This window comes from Panicum virgatum, chromosome 1K (genome assembly GCF_016808335.1).
Source record: "Panicum virgatum strain AP13 chromosome 1K, P.virgatum_v5, whole genome shotgun sequence".
Taxonomy (NCBI): Eukaryota; Viridiplantae; Streptophyta; class Magnoliopsida; order Poales; family Poaceae; genus Panicum; species Panicum virgatum.
This window is the reverse complement of record NC_053136.1, coordinates 55,274,589-55,292,922: the sequence shown is the minus strand read 5'-3', so window position 1 is coordinate 55,292,922 and position 18,334 is coordinate 55,274,589. Positions and strand designations below refer to the sequence as shown.

Below are 18,334 nucleotides of genomic sequence, written 5' to 3'. Positions count from 1 at the left end.
CCAGCGGCGCGCCGACGTGGCCAAGCTTGTCAGGCCACATGCACTGGCGCAACAGCCTCTGTCGTGCCATGCGGGCTGGCGCGACAAGGCCAATGTCCTGACCCGCGCCAGCCCTTCTCCCCCCACCCTCCCTTTCCTTCCCCCTCTGCTCCCCCGAGCTCCAACAGCCGCCGCCGGCCGCCGACCCCCTGGGATCCGCTCAAAATCCGCCGTGAGGCTTGTCGCGCCAGTGCATGTGGCGCGACAGAGGCGCCACGTCATTGCCCCCATCAGCGCATCCGTGGTGCACCCCTCCATCGAGCGCCAGCGTGGCACGTCAGTCGCGCCAAGTGCAGTGGCGCGACCAAACGGGCTATGGCGCAACAATATAACGACAACCGGGTTAAAATTAAAATACTATTCAAAAAAGGTTAAAAATAAAAAAATCAAGAATCAATTAGTGTCAAATATAGATAATAAATAGAGACAAACATGATCATTTTACCTTCTTGTTAATCTGTCCTAAAAATGCTAGGATGACTTGTTTTTTAGGACAGAGGGAGCAGCGTTCAATCAGGGACATTATCTCAAAAGAGTAGCGTTCAATCAGGGGGTTGGATGAGCTTAGTAAAGTAGGGGCCAGAAGCTGGAGCTTTTGCTGAAGATACTCTTAGCAACTTAGCATGAGCGACAGAAATCTCTTGCAAATACTTGAGGTGTCTTGTGTGGGCATCTCCTTTAATCGCAAAAAAGAAAAGAAAAGAAAAGAGATGCAGTGACAAATTTATAAACCAAGATCCCAGGGTGTCCATCATCAATCAATCGATAGCTGATTGTGTGCACTACCTATCTTGACCTCTAACCGTTATATTTTCCACATCCCTGGGGTCGTTGTCAACGGGTCAACAGCACATGAACTGCTTAGCGTAACAACCCGCTAAAGATTGTAGTTGGCTTAGAGAAGGCAGTGTAATGCAGTGATCTAGTGCTAATGATGGCCAAATCAGAAGAATGGATAAGGGAATGGAAGCAATCAACAGCAGCAAAAGGGGCGGAACAAACAAGCACGTGCATTGAGCTTCCTCTTTGCGAGAAAATCGCTGCATATTTGCAATCTTCCATACAACAGTGGGGAGGGGAACGCTACAGTCCCCCTCAAACACATTTTTCAACAACAACAGGGCCATATCATCAAACATACATCCAGCAAGATGAAAAGCGGAGGGGGACAAAAATAGCACTGACTGAATTACAGATTAGCGGGGTATAAGCCATCCTGTACGTTCTCAAGGAGATTCAACTCCATTCCCATTGCCACGCCTCCAGGCACAGCAACAATCTGCCTCGGGCGTGCAGCTGCCATCAACTAACATCTTAAGAATGCAAAGACAACTTACTATGCTGGTGAAAACGTGCTTTACTCCTCGAAGCCATCCATCATGGGGTGGTGGCCGCCTCCTTCTGAAGTATTTTTCGATGACTGTTTTCGGGCTGTTCCCCGCCTGCTCTTGGCTTTCTTTGCCTTCATCCTCCGCTTCTTCTCAGTGGCATCAACCCAGGTGTAGTCAGAAGGTATGTGGAAAGGATCCACCTCATCTTTCCAGTTTCTGCTATCACTGTTGTCACTGGATTGCGTACCTCGGCCACCTTTTACCCACGAATACCATGAGCCTGATCCTTCTGATTCTTTGGCCTTCGCATCCTGGAACTGCGTCGGACTTGAAGGTGGTGTGGCAAACTCATCTAAAGGCTGTAGTTCTTCAAACTTCGTGAACGTCACAATGACGCGTATCGTTGGAACAATAGGGATTGCAATCTGAAATAAGATGCTACACGAGGTCAGATATCACTATGCCAAAATAGACATTAACGCCTGGAGTGTGTATCATCCGTGGTCACTCTCTTCTGTGATAATCAGAATAAAATACCACTCAGAATGCCCTCAAAGAAATATCATGCAAGAAGAGCTATTCATGAGAGCACCATGGAATTTACATACTGAACAGTGCGAGATAGTGCAATCCATCCTTCAATCAACTGTGAGTCATTCACTAAACTGTCATTTCACATGCCAAAATAAAATTCGGGTATGCCAAATATAAAATGAGCCAATTGATTTAGTAGCCTGTTCTGAAAGCTATCAAGAAACAGAAAGGCCCGAAGCAGTGCAAGAGGAGCAAGTGGGAGATATAACTTGGCTAGCTGGCTTCACACCAAAATGCTAAAGAAAGCAGCATGAATCGCAATAGATAAATAAATCACATTTCATAAGTATAGGCTAGGAATAAAGCAGTGTTCCTAGCTAAGCCTGGATAATAAGATAGCACATGCAGTACCATTTATCAGGAGAGTGGTTAGGAATGTCAATGTAGGATGTACCATCAACTACCTTTTGAGCTCTAAGGTCAGTACAGAGCAGTGAGAATCGATTTTCTGGTGGTTTGGGGTAGGACCCAGCTAATCAAGACTTGAATGGAGGAAAAGACAAAGCGGGAGGGTGATAGGGCAGTGCAAGAAGAAAGTTATGAAAACACCAACAGGAACTAGATATCTTTTTGGCAGCTTCTGAAATCTGCAAGATTATTGAACTGCGATGGTGGGGGCAGCCAACCACTAGCTATTTTTAAAGGATTTAAAGTTGATTAACAAAATAGCAATGATGTGATAAACAGATGAAAAAGAAGAAGAAAACATAGCTCCGACTAGATTCTATGGCTCAATATTGTACTGTACACATAGTAATTTGCATACAGTAGTGTTGTATGTCACATGTTGAGAACTATAAATCTCAATAATAGTGATAACTTGTTGACCTCTACTTATTCCAAAGGCATGATGGCCAACTGTATTAGTAGCTTAAAAGCAAAGTTTTTCATACTTAGCACCCAATGGTTCTTATGAAAGTAATAAGGATCACAGTGCACCAGTGCCATTGTATTTTTCTTTTCAAGCAGGCAAGAGGTGGACACCACATCTTATGATTGTGTCCTTTGTAGAGTAAATAATTGATTACCAGGAAGGCACACCCAAGATGTGCCAGTTCTATAACATGAATAATACTTTCTTACAGTTCCTACCAAAACAATACTTTATATTTTTGACAAACAAAAGGTCCTAGGAAAAAAGAACATGAGTAGCAAAAAATAATGCAAGAAACATGAGTAGTAAAAACATATTGCAAGAATTGTAGAAGGTACTATTCACAAATCACAACAGTGATCCAAACAACATGATGCGAAAATACAGCAGAAGTTAACAAGGGGGAGAGCAAAGAACATGCACAACAGACACAGCCAACAATGGTGTTTCAGGCAACCAGCATGAAGCTTTAGACTACGCAGTAAGCAAACAGTTGTTAGCAGCGGTACAGATATTGAATTCAGATATGGCAGAATATCTTGAGTAGCAAAGAGTCATGGTTGCCCACTTGAGGAGATTGAAAAATAACAGGCATGCAATTTGATTCGAATAATCAGCAAGATGCAATTGGAGGAAAATGTGAACTGAGATGGTACATGCTAATATAATCAAGTTGCTAGATGGTTACCTTGACTGGAAATGTGCCGGTAGGAAGCTTGGTTGTCAGGAGTTCCCTAAGCCTCCGGACAGCCTTCACTTTATTTGCTAGGACATCGAGCAGAGGTATCAATTCATCTGTCTTCAAAGGGAAATCTGGTGTCAACCACAACACTGGTCTTAATCCCTTCTTGTACTCGCTTTCAGTTTTTAGAGAATCGCCTGATGGACCAGTATTCTTCTTCTTCCTGCTGCCCTTCTCCTTTTGCTTCCCTGGATCACCCGATTCATCCTTACTGACCTTGGATGGCTTGTCATCGCTCTTGGATCCTTTCTTGCCACCCCAACCAAACCACCCCTTCTTATCTTTGACCACACCATTCGCATCCATATGATCGGCCCCACTGTCACCTTCCTCGCCCCTCTCCTCAGATTCCTCTTCATTGTTCCCCATCCTAAGCGCAGAATCGAGCTGTTTTCTCTCCTCAGCAGTCAACACTTCATCTAACTCAGCATCAAGCTCTGCGCCCCTACCATTCTTCTCCTCCCCATCCATCGCAAACAGCTCCTCATCCGTCATTGCCCCAGGAACCCGCCTAGATTTCACTGTCACTAGCACATTTAACATGTCATACACCTTGGCTTTCCATTGCCCCACAGATTCCGACCTCTCCTGCCGGCGCCAATTCAAGTGCGGCACGAGCTCCGCCTGCGTCACGTCGATTCCAGGGCGGTACATATTCGTCTTGGACATCAATGCCACCTCATGTGCCACCTCAGACTCTGTTGGCTGCACACCTGCTCCCTCCAACGCATCTGTAATCTCCTTATCCTTGTGAGCCAGGACTATGAGAGAACCCGGGTGCAATTCCTTACCCCCAGCATCCTCAGGCCTGGCACCATCACCCAGGAACAGGAAGGTCTGATCTGAGCGCTGGATGCGGAAGCCGTCGAAGCCAGCGAGCGTCATGTCGGCCCGCAGCGCGGCCCCACGCTTCCAAATGCGGTAGGTGTCTGACGGGGCGATGCGGCCGATGAATGGTATGACGGATGACTCGAAGTGGAAGGAGATCTCCATGTAGAAGTCGCGGATGCGGCTGATGGAGGCGAGGATGCGCGGGAGGCGGCGGCACCACTTGGCCCAGGCGAGCGGCTGGTAGTGGCGCGCGATGATGGTGGCGATGGCCTCCTCGCGGGTGCAGACGGCCTCCTGGAGCGCGGACCAGCCGTCGGCGTTCTGGAGCGACCAGTCGGCGCCGGCGGACATGAGGATGTCTGCGGCGACGGGGTCGCGGAGGCGCACGGCGAGGTGGAGCGGGGTCTCCCTCCTTGGCACGTCGCGGCGGTCGATGACGGCGGAGACGGCGTCGGCGACGGCCTCCCCGGCGATGGACTCCTGCTCGGTGGTGACCTCGCCGGCGCGCGGCAGGCGCGGGAGCCCCGCGACCAGCCTCCTGAGCGCGGCGTGGTCGCGGCGCGCCACGGCGAGGTGCGCCGGGCTGTGCGCGTACTTGGACACGTCGTCCATGGCGGGGCGGGGCGGGGCGGGACGGGCGCCGGGCTGTGCGCGTACTTGGACACGTCGTCCTGGCTAGGTCAGGCGGATCTGGGACGGGGCCCGGAGGGGCATGGAGGTGCGGGAGGGTTCCCCCAGATCTGGCGCGGCGGAGAAGGGCGGCCGGGATCGCCGCGCTCCGGCGGCGCCGCCGGGGAGAGGGAGGTCGGGCGAGGACGAACGGTGGGGAGGAGCGAGGCCGGGGGGAGGGGGAAGTGGTCCTCCTATTCTGGGGCCTCGAGCCGCAGTTATTTTTCTCCCCTCCTCTCTGCCTCGCGCTCGGTCGCTCGGGGTAGGAGGCGAAGGCGAGGGTGGAGGTGGAATGGGTCTCCTCTCTTCTGCTCCCGTCCGTTCTGACCAAAAGAGACCGCGTGCCGTCGTGGCATGGGGGTGTTCCCTTGACGTTGATGAACATGACATGATCCGCCATTGTGATTTTTGAACTCGTAACTGCTACGCAAGGTAAGCTACCATTGATTGAATATAATCATGAGTAGTGATCCTCAGAATATAATCATGTGTAGTGATCCTCATTACTCTCGAATCCAGATGCTACGTGGACATGCATCACATTCACCGCAGTAAAGAGAGGTGACATGAATGAAATTAACGAGTACTTGGTGGGGTAACAAGCTAGGTTCAGTAGAATTTGGTGGAGTTTGGCGGTGGTTCAGAATCGGATGTTATCAACATCCAATATCAGAGACGTTCTTCCCTTCTTCTTTTTTCCTCTGCCGGGCGGCTGCCATTCCATGATACGGCACCAAATGCTCGTAAAGCATACTACAGTCTCCATTTGCGATTCTCCATGACAAATCATGTCGCCACTCGTGCAGTGCATTTTAAAAAAACAGGTGTCATCATATATTTTGAAAAGATTAAAGAGGCGTCATCATCGTTGCATCCCTCGGAAGTTATTCCTGAACATTTCAGGCACTGCCTCCCCTGGTAGCATGTGCTACGCTACATACATACAGCGCCAAAGATCCCAAGAACAAAGTATATCCAGAATCTACATGGGATCGTGGACAACTCCACCTAACAAGAGAAACACCAGTCCATCTCGTGTTCTCCACTTCTCCTCTCCCTCGCCCTGTGTGAAAAAGAAAAGGAAAACGAACGAACGGAGCGGAGCTAGCATTAAACAACAACATGCCTGTCGCTGTTACAGCAATTAGCACCAGCAATCAATCAAGCATTAAGCTACACAAATCATGCGCGCGATCAACCAGACCACGAGATGGCAGCGTTGAAGTCGCCGGTTGGTCGGCAGTCCCCGGTGCCGTGTTAAATTTCCTCGCGCATGAACACAAGAACGCCCGAGACGAAGAGGCCGGGTCAACAAGCCACCGGACGAGCTCGGCGGGCAAGGCGCGGCTGGACGGAGAGAAATATCTGGTCGGGTTGGTGCCTGATGAGCCGAGTCGCACGGCAGGTTGAGCAGGCAGCAGCACGGCGCGGGGGGAGCCCGGCCGGATGCTGTACCTGTGCTCGTGGCTGCAGCGGATCAGAGATTGGATGCTTCTGTCCCTGGCGAGATTTGAAGCCAGCAGGCAAGTAGGTACGTGGGCTTGATCTCCTGCTGCACGGCACAGGCGCACAGCTGGAGCGAAAATGGCGCCATTAGCTCAGCTCTTAAGCTCAGTGCATCCAGATCAGGCACACCTAGTAAATTTTGTCCAAAGTTCTGCATCTACTCGGATCGATCGAGAGGAGTTTTTACCGCGCTGGATAAAACAAAAAAGGTCCAGAACCTGCAGTGCAGTAGTAACGATCTGAAACAACTCCAGATGAAATGTTCATCTTGAGTCTTGATCAGGCCGCCGAAGTAGAGATACAGATCGCCGCATCCAAATCTTGGTGGGTGAAACTGAAAAAACAAAACAGCCAATCCACATCCACATGACCACATCTCCCAGTCTTCTCCATAAGACCATACCTCTGTTGCTGCTGATTCAGTGTTGATGCGGCCACTTGATCCGCTAGCATCTAGATTCGAGATGCCCAGAGCAGTGGCGAGATATAAATAAGATCGGCGACACGGGGCCAGCCCCAGCGCATGGCGGCTGCCTGTGGCTGGTCCCCTCCCCTGAGGGCTGCTGGTGCTCACCTCAGCAGCTCAGCGATTGTGGCCATGCCTTCCCAAAGCGAGGCCACTCCCTCCATCTCCATGATAAGCAGGCAGGGCTGGGCCAAGCTTGCAGCGCAGAGGCCGCGCCCTTGCTCAGCAGCAGCAGACAGCGAGGGGCCTAAAGCTTCAGAGCCCGCCCCTGTTTAGCTGGGATTATGCAGTAAACAACTGGTGACGAGGTGTTCCCCGGCTCAGTTAATCGCAGCATTTCTCTCTCTCTGGAAAGGTTGGTGTGTCATGATGCCATCTTGTGGTGTTAGTAGCATCTTCTCGATGTCTTATTTTTTTGAGGGAACCCCTTGATGTCTTTCAGTATTTTTATGATGCCCAACAAGTATCGTAAGTCTATGGACTTCTAACGAAAAGGTAACATATTAGGTGCAAAATAATTTTTTCGTACAAACTATGAAAACTTCAATTTGGATTATGGGATGAATCTAGATCTATCGGATCAATCTAGGTCATCTGGGTGGGGCACACGAGGGAAACAAGAGAGAGATGTGCTGGTTCTGCAAGGGGAAAAGGCTTCTTAAGCCGAATGTTGGGCCATAAAATCTAACGACATGAGGGTCTGTTGGGCCGGCCCACGTGCCCGCAGAGTGCGCCGGGGATCGCTCCCTCTAATGGGCCAGCTTGACTTCCGGCTAATTGCCATTTTGTTTCCTTTGTTATTATACGTGATTCCATTCACGGCTAAATTTAATTTTATCAGTTGGCAGTCGAGATATTACTGCCGAGATCTTGTAACAAGATCCTCGCCCACCCACAAAGGGATTCGGATGACGCCAATTTAGTCATGACCTCATTGATGTTTGAATCTGAGTTTCCAAGCAGCTGAAATTGATTTCAGATTAGATTGCAAATTACGGCATCAAAATGCTAATCACTCCTTGATCCCGTCGCAACTATACAACGGCCGCTCGCACCGCAGATCTCGTGATCCCCACCGCGACGAGAGCTCCGTCTCCATCCCTCCTCGGCTCTGCTCCCTCCTCCCTCCTGCTTCGAAACAAAAACAACCAGGCTACCGTTACAGCTGCGCCCAGCTCCCAACGGCTACTTCCCAGTTCAAATCCCTTCCCCTCCGTTCTCCATTTCACACCTCCCTCCTCCGTCTTCTCCTCCTCCTTCCCCACGGATTTCCGCGAACCCCGAACTCGTTTGCCTCCGGATCCACCAGCCGAAACCCTAACCGGCTAATCCCCCACCGATGGCGCCCCCCACCCCGTCTCCCCGGCCGGGCCCGCCGCAGGGGGGCGCCCTGCCGACTCCCCTCAGGACGCCCGCCTCCAAGCACCGCCTCCACTTCCCCGCCACCACCCCGAAGAACGCCCACCACGGCGTCGGCGTCGGCGCCGCAACGGAGCACCCGGTCGAGGTGATCGGCCGCATCCGGAACCTCTCCTCGGGCGGCGCGTCGGCTCTGGAGATCGCGGGCGGCGGGACGGCCGTCCGCGTGCGCGGCGACGCGGGTGGGTGCCGCGACTTCACCCTCGACGGCGTCTCCGTCTCCGAGGAGGAGGACCTCGAGGGGTTCTACCGCCGGTTCGTGCGCTCCCGGATCGAGGGCGTCCGGGTCGGGGCCAAGTGCACCGTCATGGTCTACGGGCCCACCGGGTCCGGGAAGAGCCACACTATGTTCGGATGCGCCAAGCAGCCCGGCATCGTGTACCGCGCGCTCAGGGACATCCTCGAGGGAGGAGGAGGTGGAGAAGGCGATGGTCCGGCCGGTGGCGGCGACGATGATGCAGGGTTTGGGGCTGGGCTCTTCGTTCAAGTAGCGGTGCTAGAGATCTACAACGAGGAGATCTACGATCTACTCGTAGGAAGCGGGGCTAATGCTAAAGGAAACGCCCCCAAGGTGACTTGCGCCTGATTATTTTCACATGCCATGTTCTACTCTGCTGATTATGTGGTGCGATGTGAATTCGTATGTCAGTACTAGAAATTGGTTGGTAATTTAGTTAGAAATTTGCTTCAGAACATGAACATCAACTGTAAATGTAAATACGAGAGTTGATCTAATTGAGTGTGTGGTTGAAGTTTCACAATTCTCTATCTGCAGGCGAGGCTAGAAGTAATGGGGAAGAAAGCCAAGAATGCTACTTACCTCTCTGGAAATGAAGCTGGGAAGATATCAAGAGAAGTTGCCAAGGTGGAGAAACGTCGAACTGTCAAAAGCACGCTTTGTAATGACAGGAGTTCGCGGAGTCATTGCATGGTTAGTCGCATTCAGCCGCCAGCACTTTGAACACACTTTTATTTCCACGCCAAGCTATTTACAAGCTACACTTGGTTTTCTAGATTATCCTGGATGTCCCATCGGTGGGCGGAAGGTTAATGCTTGTGGACATGGCTGGGTCTGAAAACATTGAAGCTGCAGGACAAACTGGTTTTGAAGCCAAGATGCAGGTCAGTGATGCAGGTCTTGTGCTTCTGTAGAATCTATGTGTTCCAACTGCACTGCAAACATTGGTTTTCATGCAAGAAGTTTCTGTGTCACACTTCATTTAATAGTTAGTTATTTGTAACTTTAAATTTAGTTTTAACATATTGCCACATGATTTTTGTATCTCTGATATTCTCATATATGACCACACCTTGTATACTTATTGCATTATGTTAAAAGAAAAGCCCTTACAATACTCATTTGGATTAGATATGTGATCTATAACATTGTTACTTTTCGACAGACAGCAAAGATTAATCAAGGAAACACTGCTTTAAAGCGAGTGGTCGAATCTATTGCTAACGGCGATTCCCATGTTCCATTTAGAGACAGCAAGCTCACAATGCTACTGCAGGTACACTTCAAAACAAAATTGCAGTTATTGATACAGCATCTCCTTTCTAACAATGGCCTAAATCTTTCTTTCATGGGATTTCAGGATTCATTTGAGGATGATAAATCAAAAATCCTGATGATTCTGTGTGCTAGTCCTGATCCCAAGGAACTGCACAAGACAGTTTCTACATTGGAGTACGGTGCTAAGGCAAAGTGTATTATCCGTGCTGCTCATGCCGCAACACCGAGGGACAAAATAAGCTCTGAGGAGTCATCTACAATGCTTAACTCTAGAATTGTTGCGATGAACCAGTTCATCTACAAGCTTCAAAAGGAAAACAAACTGAGAGAGAAAGAGCATAACGAGGCCAAGAACTTGCTAAGGCTGAAGGAAGAGGAGCTGACACAACTGAGAGCAAAGCTCAAGCTGATAGAAGGGCAGGAAAAAGCTGTTAAGGAGGAGGAGATTAACTCCAAAGTCATGGAGAAGACCCAGACCTTGAGGAATGAGCTAATGAAGATGGAAGAAGCGATGCTTAGGCAGCAAGAAGAGCTAACTGCACTAAAACAGCAACTACAGGAGGTTGAGCATGAAAAGGCAGATGCTTGTCAGCCAGTGCAACAAGATTTCATTGGAGGTAGACTGTTGGCACGGCTGTCGGAGATGCCTGCAGGACTTGATCAATCAATGTCAATGGTCATGTCTATGGAGTTAGATACAGGAGATCAGCCACAGGATGTCAAGGTAATAAAGGAGGATACACGCCAGCAGGGCCACATATGGAATCACACTGCAACAGCAGGTGTTTGCACTGGTGCTGTGGCGCAAGACGATGATGTCAGGCTGTCGGGTTATCCAGAAAAGGTTGTCCTAAGCACTGTATTCGAGGAGGCAGATGAAGAGGATGCAGAGAGGGACAGCGGTCTTGAGGAGGTGTGCAAGGAGGTTGTACAGGAGAGCTTTAAGGCGGACACAATACAAAATGCACTGACTGAGCCAGATGATCCGGCAACAAGGAAGCATCTGATCGAGAACATTTTCAGGCTCTGCGGGAATCATCGTGAACTAGCTAAAAAACCAAAGGTTCAGTCACCAACAAAGGAAGTGTTTGCAGATGAGAACAGATCACCATCAAAGCATGTGTTTGGAGAGGAGAGCAGGTCAGCAGCAAAACAAGCTTATGGAAATGAAAACAGGGAGCCATTAGCATGGGGAGCTCTAGAGACCCCGATGTGCGATGTCAAAGTGGCTGAGAGCCCAGTATCTTCACAACTTTCTCCAATTGTATGCCAAGTTGTGGATGAACCTATGGTGGAGCAGCTAAAATCATGCAGTACAATGGAAGATAGTGATCAGAACAAGGAGAATAGTTTTGCTGGACAGAAGGAGCAGGACGGCCTGTTGGAAGTCTACATCAAATGGGAGTCTGGAAATCTGATTAAAGGGCTGAAGTTACTGCAGAACTCGTGCCTTTCAGATTTGAGGAAGCTTATAGAGGCGCACTTCGAAGAAGCAGGTGGCAAAGAGCAGCATCAATTCACTTTCCTGCTCCTCGGGGTACGTCATTCAGCTCTATCCATGTCATTCTTTCATCCAAGTGCTCTGTGCTACCTATTTCTCGTCGCAATGGCATTCACCTACCACAATATTCTATCTTGGAAAACAAAAACACTGTAACGTTTTTTCTTGAAACATGGCATGGAAAGGTGAATCTCCTGCCAGCATTTTTAAAATAAAAGATTCCGTTAGTCTGAACCTTTGTTCCCCTTTTTATTTAAACAAAGTCATTTCTATGTCATTGATCAAGAAAACCACTGACAATAGCCAACAATGCACTGACAATAGCCTACTTGTATATCAAGAGAAGCACTAACAGTAGCGTAAAATTGGGGGATCTGTCATTGGTGCAGGATCCTTCTGGTGCTCCGGTGTCAAGGGAGAAGGAAGCGTCAGTGCAGATAAGGAAGTTGCCGCACTGGAACAACCATCCAGACAGCTACCTGGCCTGCCTGCGGGCGGCCAAGAAGCCGGCGGTGGATCACATGCCGTTCAGCCCGCTGGACAGCAAGCTGAACTCGGTCGTAAAGGACACGCACCTCGCCGGCGTGCTGTCGCCCAAGGTTAACCAGATGAGCCCCAACTACATTCGGGAGCTGAGAGCTTGAGCTACCGTAGAGTAGTAGAAGGGTCGGATTTGTTGCCCGTCGCTCGCGGCGACATGACCGATGAATCGATCGCTTATGATCGATCGCTTAGGTTCTGTAAGATTATTAATTTGGACGTTTGATGCAAATCATGTAATTCTTGCACGACCGGCAGGAGGAGCACCTTGCGGAGCTGCTCCTGACGCTGGACGCCTGGACCTGTGGCCATGTATCTGTGGCCAACGAGATGCGTTTGAGTAGATCAATTTTATTCATGAATGTGTTTGCCTTGCGTGTCCTGATATGATAAGCCCAGTGCATAGCGATTGAGTATGTCTCCAGTCTCAACTGTTGTGGACATGAGATTAGCTGCTGCATTCTGTGTCCTTTTTAGTTCTATGTTTAGGCCGTGTTTGGATGGCCCCTAAAAAAAATTTCATGAAAACTTTTCGACTCTTTGACCACTAATTAGGGGTATTAAATAAAATCTAATTACGAAATCACCTCCACAACAATGGCACTGAAGTAGTTACTGTAGTAATGATGTCTTTGACCACACGATTAGAGGATAATTAGGTACTGTTACTGTACATCACTGTAGCCAATCATGATGGAACTTGACTCATTAGATTCGTCTCGTAAAGTTATACCCATTCGTGAAAAAGTTTCAGAAATAAATTTCGTTTGGTACTCCATGTATATATTCATTTTTTTTTGAAAAAAAATTCAGCGTCTCATCCAAACACGGCCTAAGTAACTGATGAATGCCCACCCTGATGTGGTTGGGATACCGGCTTGCCGTCTAGTTCATCAGGGTGAAAGAAAGAGAAAGGAGATGAGACGATCCATGTCAGATGTCACCCACTAGCGAAGTGGGCCTAAAAGAAAACAATATTGGGCCTAAAAGCTACGAAGTGGGCCTGGAAGAAACGGGAGACGCCCAAGCCCAGCGGTTGGTGTGGTGTGGGTGGGCTATGTTGAACGCTGCACAGGTGTGGCGGTGAGTGGTGACGCGGCGAGCACAGAGCCACAGAGCGATGCCACCAACCCACATACGAGAAGATGGTTTGATCGATTAATCGAGCGAGGGAGAGGCAGAGAGGGTTGTCGAGATCACCAACCGGCGGCGAGGTGGGGGAGAGATGACCGGGGAAGGAAACGGAGACGAAGGGTGGAGGCGGAGCGGCATCGAGGTCAGCGCCCTGCAGTTCGGCTACGAAGGGCAGCCGCCGCTATTCGCGCGATTCAACCTCCGAGTCGCCCCTGGCTCCCGCTGCCTCCTCGTCGGCGCCAATGGATCAGGTATACCTCACCCAGGAGTGTATTTGGATTGATTGGCCATCAAATGGGCAAGTAAAGAAATATGACGGTTATTTATGTAGGTTTAGGGGACGGGTCGGAATTATGTTTGAGATTTTGGATGTTCTGTTGTTACATAAAAGTAGTTTCCGACACCCCATATTTTTAATGGTCAAGTGTGTGATTTGGTGGTTGTTTACCGTGGGGATTGCCTGCCGAGCTTTTGACACCCAATGGTCCCTTGTGAAGATATGGCGTTGTTTATAGTGTTATCCTCGAAATTATGGAATTACAGTCTTGTAGTGTTGCCTTGAAGCAATGTTACGCTTGTGCCTTAGAAGCTGGAGTGACAAATGCATTTAAGCTAACTCAATGTAGCACCAGCTACTGCTGTTTTTGTATGAACCACTTTGTGCTACTTTCCCATCGTTTTTAAGTGTTGTGCATCGCAAACATGTGTATGCACCTTCTCCCTTTCTTTCTTATGGAGATCGAAGGTGCAGTAGAACTTTATATTGGGAATGCCATTACCATCGCTAGAATTTGTCCTTTTTTATAACAGGACAAATTCCTTATCAATTTGGGATTAATCTTATACGATGTGTACAGATAATTCCTAATGCTTCATGTAACGTATTGTAGTGAGATATGTTCTTAGCTTTGCTGAGTAAATTTTATGTACAGAAGCTTATGAACATGCTTGTGCCGATACTCAGGCAAGACTACACTCTTGAAGATTCTTGCGGGAAAGCATATGGTTGGGGGAAGGGATGTGGTCCGTGTTCTCAATGGTTCAGCTTTTCATGACACACAGTTGGTGTGCAATGGTGACCTTTCGTACTTGGGGGGCTCTTGGAGCCGGACTATTGGTTCAGCTGTAAGTTCCCTCACTATTTACTTGCTTTAGAAATTAGATACATTGTTCAATCTGGTTCCAATTTCATCATGGCCAATATTTTTGTAAATAAACTACTCGCAATGGGATTTTGCCACATAGAACAGTTACCGTTTAAAAGATAAATCCTTAGAAGATTCCAATTTACGTACTTCATCGATTAAAAGTTAGCATATGCAATTTCTGGTATCTGTGGAGTTTGGTAGTTGCGATTGCACAGTAACCGAAGGTCTGCAGTACAAGTGCATGTTTCTTTTTTTTCCTTTTTTTTGCACAATTTCTCTGTGTCTCACATGCTAACAATTCTCAGGGCGATGTTCCGCTGCAAGGCGACTTCTCTGCTGAGCACATGATTTTTGGAGGTATTCTATCACACTGTAATGCTCATGCTCATCATTTGAACATATACCATACTTGGGTTCCTTATTGACAGAAGAGATCATGTGTCTCACAGTCACATACACCTTTGCCCTTTAACTGGAACCCCTGATTGCTTCAATCATCTCTTCTTGATAGCTTCCTGCTGGCATGGTTTTTTGTTACATGCTGCTTCCGCATTTGTTGTTTAGATTTACCTAGTTTAATAATGCCTTAAGTTAGAAGATAGGCACTAAAATCAGATTATTGCTAGCAGAAAAGCTTTTATCCTTTCGTGCTACTGAGAGTACATGTAAACATTTCTTTCATTCTCTACCCTGAAATATGAGCAGTTGACGGGGTTGATCCTGTTAGGCGAGAGAAGCTGATTGATCTGCTAGACATTGATCTGCAATGGCGCATGCATAAAGTTTCAGATGGACAGCGCCGCAGGGTGCAAATCTGCATGGGTCTTCTTCATCCATACAAGGTGATGTTTTGTTCCTAATTTTTTTGTGGATTTTGTTTTTAGCCAGTGTGGTGCTTATGTTACTATTTGATGCCACCTTAATGTGGTAGGATTAGAACTATAATGCAGGAATTATATTTCCAAGTGTAATACTGTGGCATAATTTTTTTGGCCATCTCCGACAAAGTAGTACTAGGGTATGAATACTCGTGCGCACTGTGTGCTAAGTGAGCTGTGATAGATAGCTGTGTTGTCCATGTGCCAAAGAAAAAAGAAAGTAGCTCTATTGTTTTGATTATTCCGAATTTCCGATAATTTTTCAATTAGCATATTTTTTTGCTTGAAAAAGAACATTCACCACCATTATTCTTTATGGAACATCTTAATACAGGTAGTTCCGCACCCTTGTATGTATTATTTTTCTGTACATGAACATGATATGCTTTGTTATATTACCTCCGGATGGAATTATTTGATTTTTCAGACTGCCGAAATGGTCTGCAATCAGTAGCATTTGGCTGTCGGAAATGTCAAATAATCTGACCGGAGGAAGTAATAAGGAGAACAATTCTCATGCTGGGCATTCCATATTATTTCTCATTTATAATTTTGTGCTCATGTGTTTGGGAGAGGTACCCTCATGGTGAACTTCCTGTTACTGTATACCGAGTTTGTCATGGCATTAAGACATCTGAAACCATTGTAGGTGCTTTTACTTGATGAAATCACCGTTGATCTGGATGTTGTGACCAGAATGGATCTTCTTGACTTCTTTAAGGAAGAGTGCGAACAGGTACAAATTTGACCTGTTATAACTCTTTTTATCTGCCAAAGCCTTTCTCATTGCTTATCATGGAATGTTCATCACAGAGAGAAGCCACCATTGTGTACGCCACCCATATATTCGATGGCCTAGAGACATGGGCTACGGACATTGCATATATCCAGGAAGGCGAACTGAGAAAATCAGCAAAATACATGGACATCGAAGAGCTGAAGAATGCCAAAAATTTGTTGACCGTCGTTGAGTCATGGCTCCGATCAGAGACCAAACTCCCCAAGAAGGATCCTCCACGTTCAGAGGCCCAGCCCAGGCGCTCCTCGCCGTTTGATAGTTCCCCTTTACGCTCATCTTGCCACATGGCATACTACCGTTGATGATTTGGCAACCCTGCACTTACTTTTGTACAACTACTAGTAGTCATATATTGCTATAGTATCTGTCACCTCTGCTTTTTTTCTTTTTTGAAAAACATATTTGGCATCGTATCTGCTTCGCTTGCTTGTATGCAGCAATATATGTGTAGAATAAAGTTAGCTTGCTCCTGTGTCTACTAGTCACCACATTCATCGCCGTTCTGCCGCTCACAATCTTATCTTACACCAGAAATTCAGTCCCAGTCACTCTCGACGAGGCTCGATATATTCAGAAAAGTTTCCCCGTTTATCACGAGAAAGTTTAATGTGTAGCTGTGCGACTGTATCCTGATGCAGCCACTTTGTATGCATATGCAATACAAATGCAATCCATATACTGTACAGTGTACAGGTCTGTCGGATGCATAAACTTTTCAACTAATCCTGGCATTGTTACTTGCTTGGTCAACTTTGCCTTACAGCCGCTAACCTACCACCACCCCTCGACAGTCGACACCCTTTCTTTTGCCTGCTCGGCATGTGCTGCCCCGGGATGATGCCGCGAGTCCCGGGCTGCTCGCGACCCTGGACGCGCTGGCTGTGGTCCGGTCGTGGCTCCCCCGCCGCTTGGCAGCTTTGTTTATCCCTGCTAATCTTATCTGTAATGCGTTCCGCGTGATCCCACGGGAACACGTCAAAATGTGCAGGCTTGTGTTCTCTCTGCCGATACGGCCGTACTGCCGTCCATGTCGATGATCCGAGCCCCATCATCTGCGTATGCGTCCTGTGCAAGCGAACGTTTGACCTCCACCTGTGCTGTGATCACCGGCCTGTCCAGTGATGGCCGGAATTAGTGCTGCGATCTGCAGACAATTTCTAGTGGTACTTAGGATGACCCTTGGGGACATCTGTGATAATCTCTGTCGTGGTGTGGCCAACCACAGCCGGGTGGCGGAAGGCACCCGCTTAAGCCCTGAGGGTGAGTACTCGGGGGTTAGCTAGGTCTAGTTCGGTCTCGGTGGGAGTGGCGGAAGGCACCCGCCTAAGCCCAGAGGGTGTGTACTCGGGGGGTTAGCTAGTCCTAGTTCGATCTCGCTCAAGAACACGATGAACACAGCGGGATTAGAGTGGTTCGGGCCGCTGGAGCGTAATACCCTACATCCACTGTGTGTTGTATTGCCATGCCTCGAGAGAGTCCGCGAGAGCTTGTGTTCTGGATTGCCTAGAGTCTATCTCCGAGATCTTCCTGCTAGAAGGAGGGCGTGCTCTCCCTTTTATATATCCAAGGGGAGCACGTACACTGAGCGGGGCCCCGACATGTGGACCCGGCGATGTATTATAAACTACACTTTGGCCTTCAATGCCTTAGATCCGGAGATATTGTCGTCGGCTTCTGTGCGTAGCTTCTGACCAGGGATGGTCTTGAGCTGTCCTGTCAGAGTAGAGTCTAGCCTTTGCAGCCGCGCGTCGAGGTCATGATGAAGCGTGCACTATTGCTCCAGTCAGTAGCTGGTCATCATGACTCGTCGCCCATGCGCACGGCGCTGAGTCTTTAATGCTTGTCTTGGTAACTGACGAGCCGCCTCGGTAACTGGCGATCCACAGTGTGGACTGACAAAAGCTGCCCCGTGCCCAGAGGCAGCAGAGCCTGCCTCGACCACTCGCACTTAATGCGGGTGGGTGAGGGAGCTTCCAGCGGAAGGCTTGCGCCCGCGCCCGCATCTGCGTGACACGCGGCGGCTCCGGACCCCTCCCGATCAGCTAGCTGAGCCGAGAGCTCACGGGGTCCGGATAGGCACGTGGAGGTCCCGGACCCATCTGCGGGAGTCCGGATGGCACGTGGAGGTCCCGGACCCACCTGCGGGGGTCCGGGTCCGCGGCCACAGGTAATGAGCATTTCCACCTCTATGACACGTGGTGACACCAGACCCGTCCCCGAGCGGGAAGCGGGTCTGGGACCGTTGGTCCGGTGAGATGGAGTCGGACCCCAGGGGTCCGGCTGCTCAGCTCCTTAGGGTGTAGTTACGGATAACTACGCGAGTCTTGGTACAGTAGGAGTTGGTACC

The 18,334-nt window shown here is 48.9% G+C and overlaps 3 protein-coding genes across 4 annotated transcripts; 2 read left to right on the top strand and 1 right to left on the bottom strand.

Annotated features, from left to right (window-relative positions):
* Window positions 1-1,028: 1,028 nt before the first annotated feature.
* On the bottom strand, window positions 1,029-5,379 carry LOC120645853 (ankyrin repeat domain-containing protein 13C-B-like). Its single transcript, XM_039922582.1, has 2 exons — window positions 3,527-5,379; window positions 1,029-1,795 (listed from the first exon to the last, which is right to left on the bottom strand). Exons 1-2 carry the CDS (start codon window positions 5,021-5,023, stop codon window positions 1,397-1,399), a joined length of 1,896 nt encoding a protein of 631 aa, XP_039778516.1. The 5' UTR covers window positions 5,024-5,379; the 3' UTR covers window positions 1,029-1,396.
* A 2,851-nt stretch (window positions 5,380-8,230) lies between these two features.
* On the top strand, window positions 8,231-12,404 carry LOC120645845 (kinesin-like protein KIN-10A). The gene is made up of 6 exons (XM_039922575.1): window positions 8,231-9,042; window positions 9,247-9,402; window positions 9,486-9,593; window positions 9,875-9,985; window positions 10,070-11,524; window positions 11,878-12,404. The coding sequence occupies exons 1-6, from the start codon at window positions 8,392-8,394 to the stop codon at window positions 12,130-12,132; spliced, it is 2,736 nt and encodes a 911-aa protein (XP_039778509.1). The 5' UTR covers window positions 8,231-8,391; the 3' UTR covers window positions 12,133-12,404.
* Window positions 12,405-13,113: 709 nt separating this feature from the next.
* On the top strand, window positions 13,114-16,472 carry LOC120645831 (ABC transporter I family member 19-like). Of its 2 annotated transcripts, none has more exons than XM_039922569.1 (6): window positions 13,114-13,413; window positions 14,127-14,287; window positions 14,616-14,667; window positions 15,016-15,152; window positions 15,838-15,924; window positions 16,002-16,465. In XM_039922569.1, exons 1-6 carry the CDS (start codon window positions 13,254-13,256, stop codon window positions 16,287-16,289), a joined length of 885 nt encoding a protein of 294 aa, XP_039778503.1. In that variant the 5' UTR covers window positions 13,114-13,253; the 3' UTR covers window positions 16,290-16,465. The 2 variants fall into 2 exon arrangements, with proteins under 2 accessions (XP_039778503.1, XP_039778500.1); XM_039922566.1 differs by having other exon boundaries at window positions 13,126-13,416; window positions 14,121-14,287; window positions 16,002-16,472.
* Window positions 16,473-18,334: the final 1,862 nt, after the last annotated feature.

Coding starts and splice junctions, on each gene's coding strand:
- LOC120645853 (XM_039922582.1), bottom strand. CDS start 5,023: ATGGACGACGTGTCCAAGTACGCGCACAGCCCGGCGCACCTCGCCGTG. Junction 1,796..3,526: donor CCGGCACATTTCCAGTCAAG/GTAACCATCTAG, acceptor ATCTTATTTCAG/ATTGCAATCCCTATTGTTCC.
- LOC120645845 (XM_039922575.1), top strand. CDS start 8,392: ATGGCGCCCCCCACCCCGTCTCCCCGGCCGGGCCCGCCGCAGGGGGGC. Junction 9,043..9,246: donor CTAAAGGAAACGCCCCCAAG/GTGACTTGCGCC, acceptor CTCTATCTGCAG/GCGAGGCTAGAAGTAATGGG. Junction 9,986..10,069: donor AGCTCACAATGCTACTGCAG/GTACACTTCAAA, acceptor ATGGGATTTCAG/GATTCATTTGAGGATGATAA.
- LOC120645831 (XM_039922566.1), top strand. CDS start 13,254: ATGACCGGGGAAGGAAACGGAGACGAAGGGTGGAGGCGGAGCGGCATC. Junction 14,668..15,015: donor TGAGCACATGATTTTTGGAG/GTATTCTATCAC, acceptor AAATATGAGCAG/TTGACGGGGTTGATCCTGTT. Junction 15,153..15,837: donor GTCTTCTTCATCCATACAAG/GTGATGTTTTGT, acceptor AAACCATTGTAG/GTGCTTTTACTTGATGAAAT.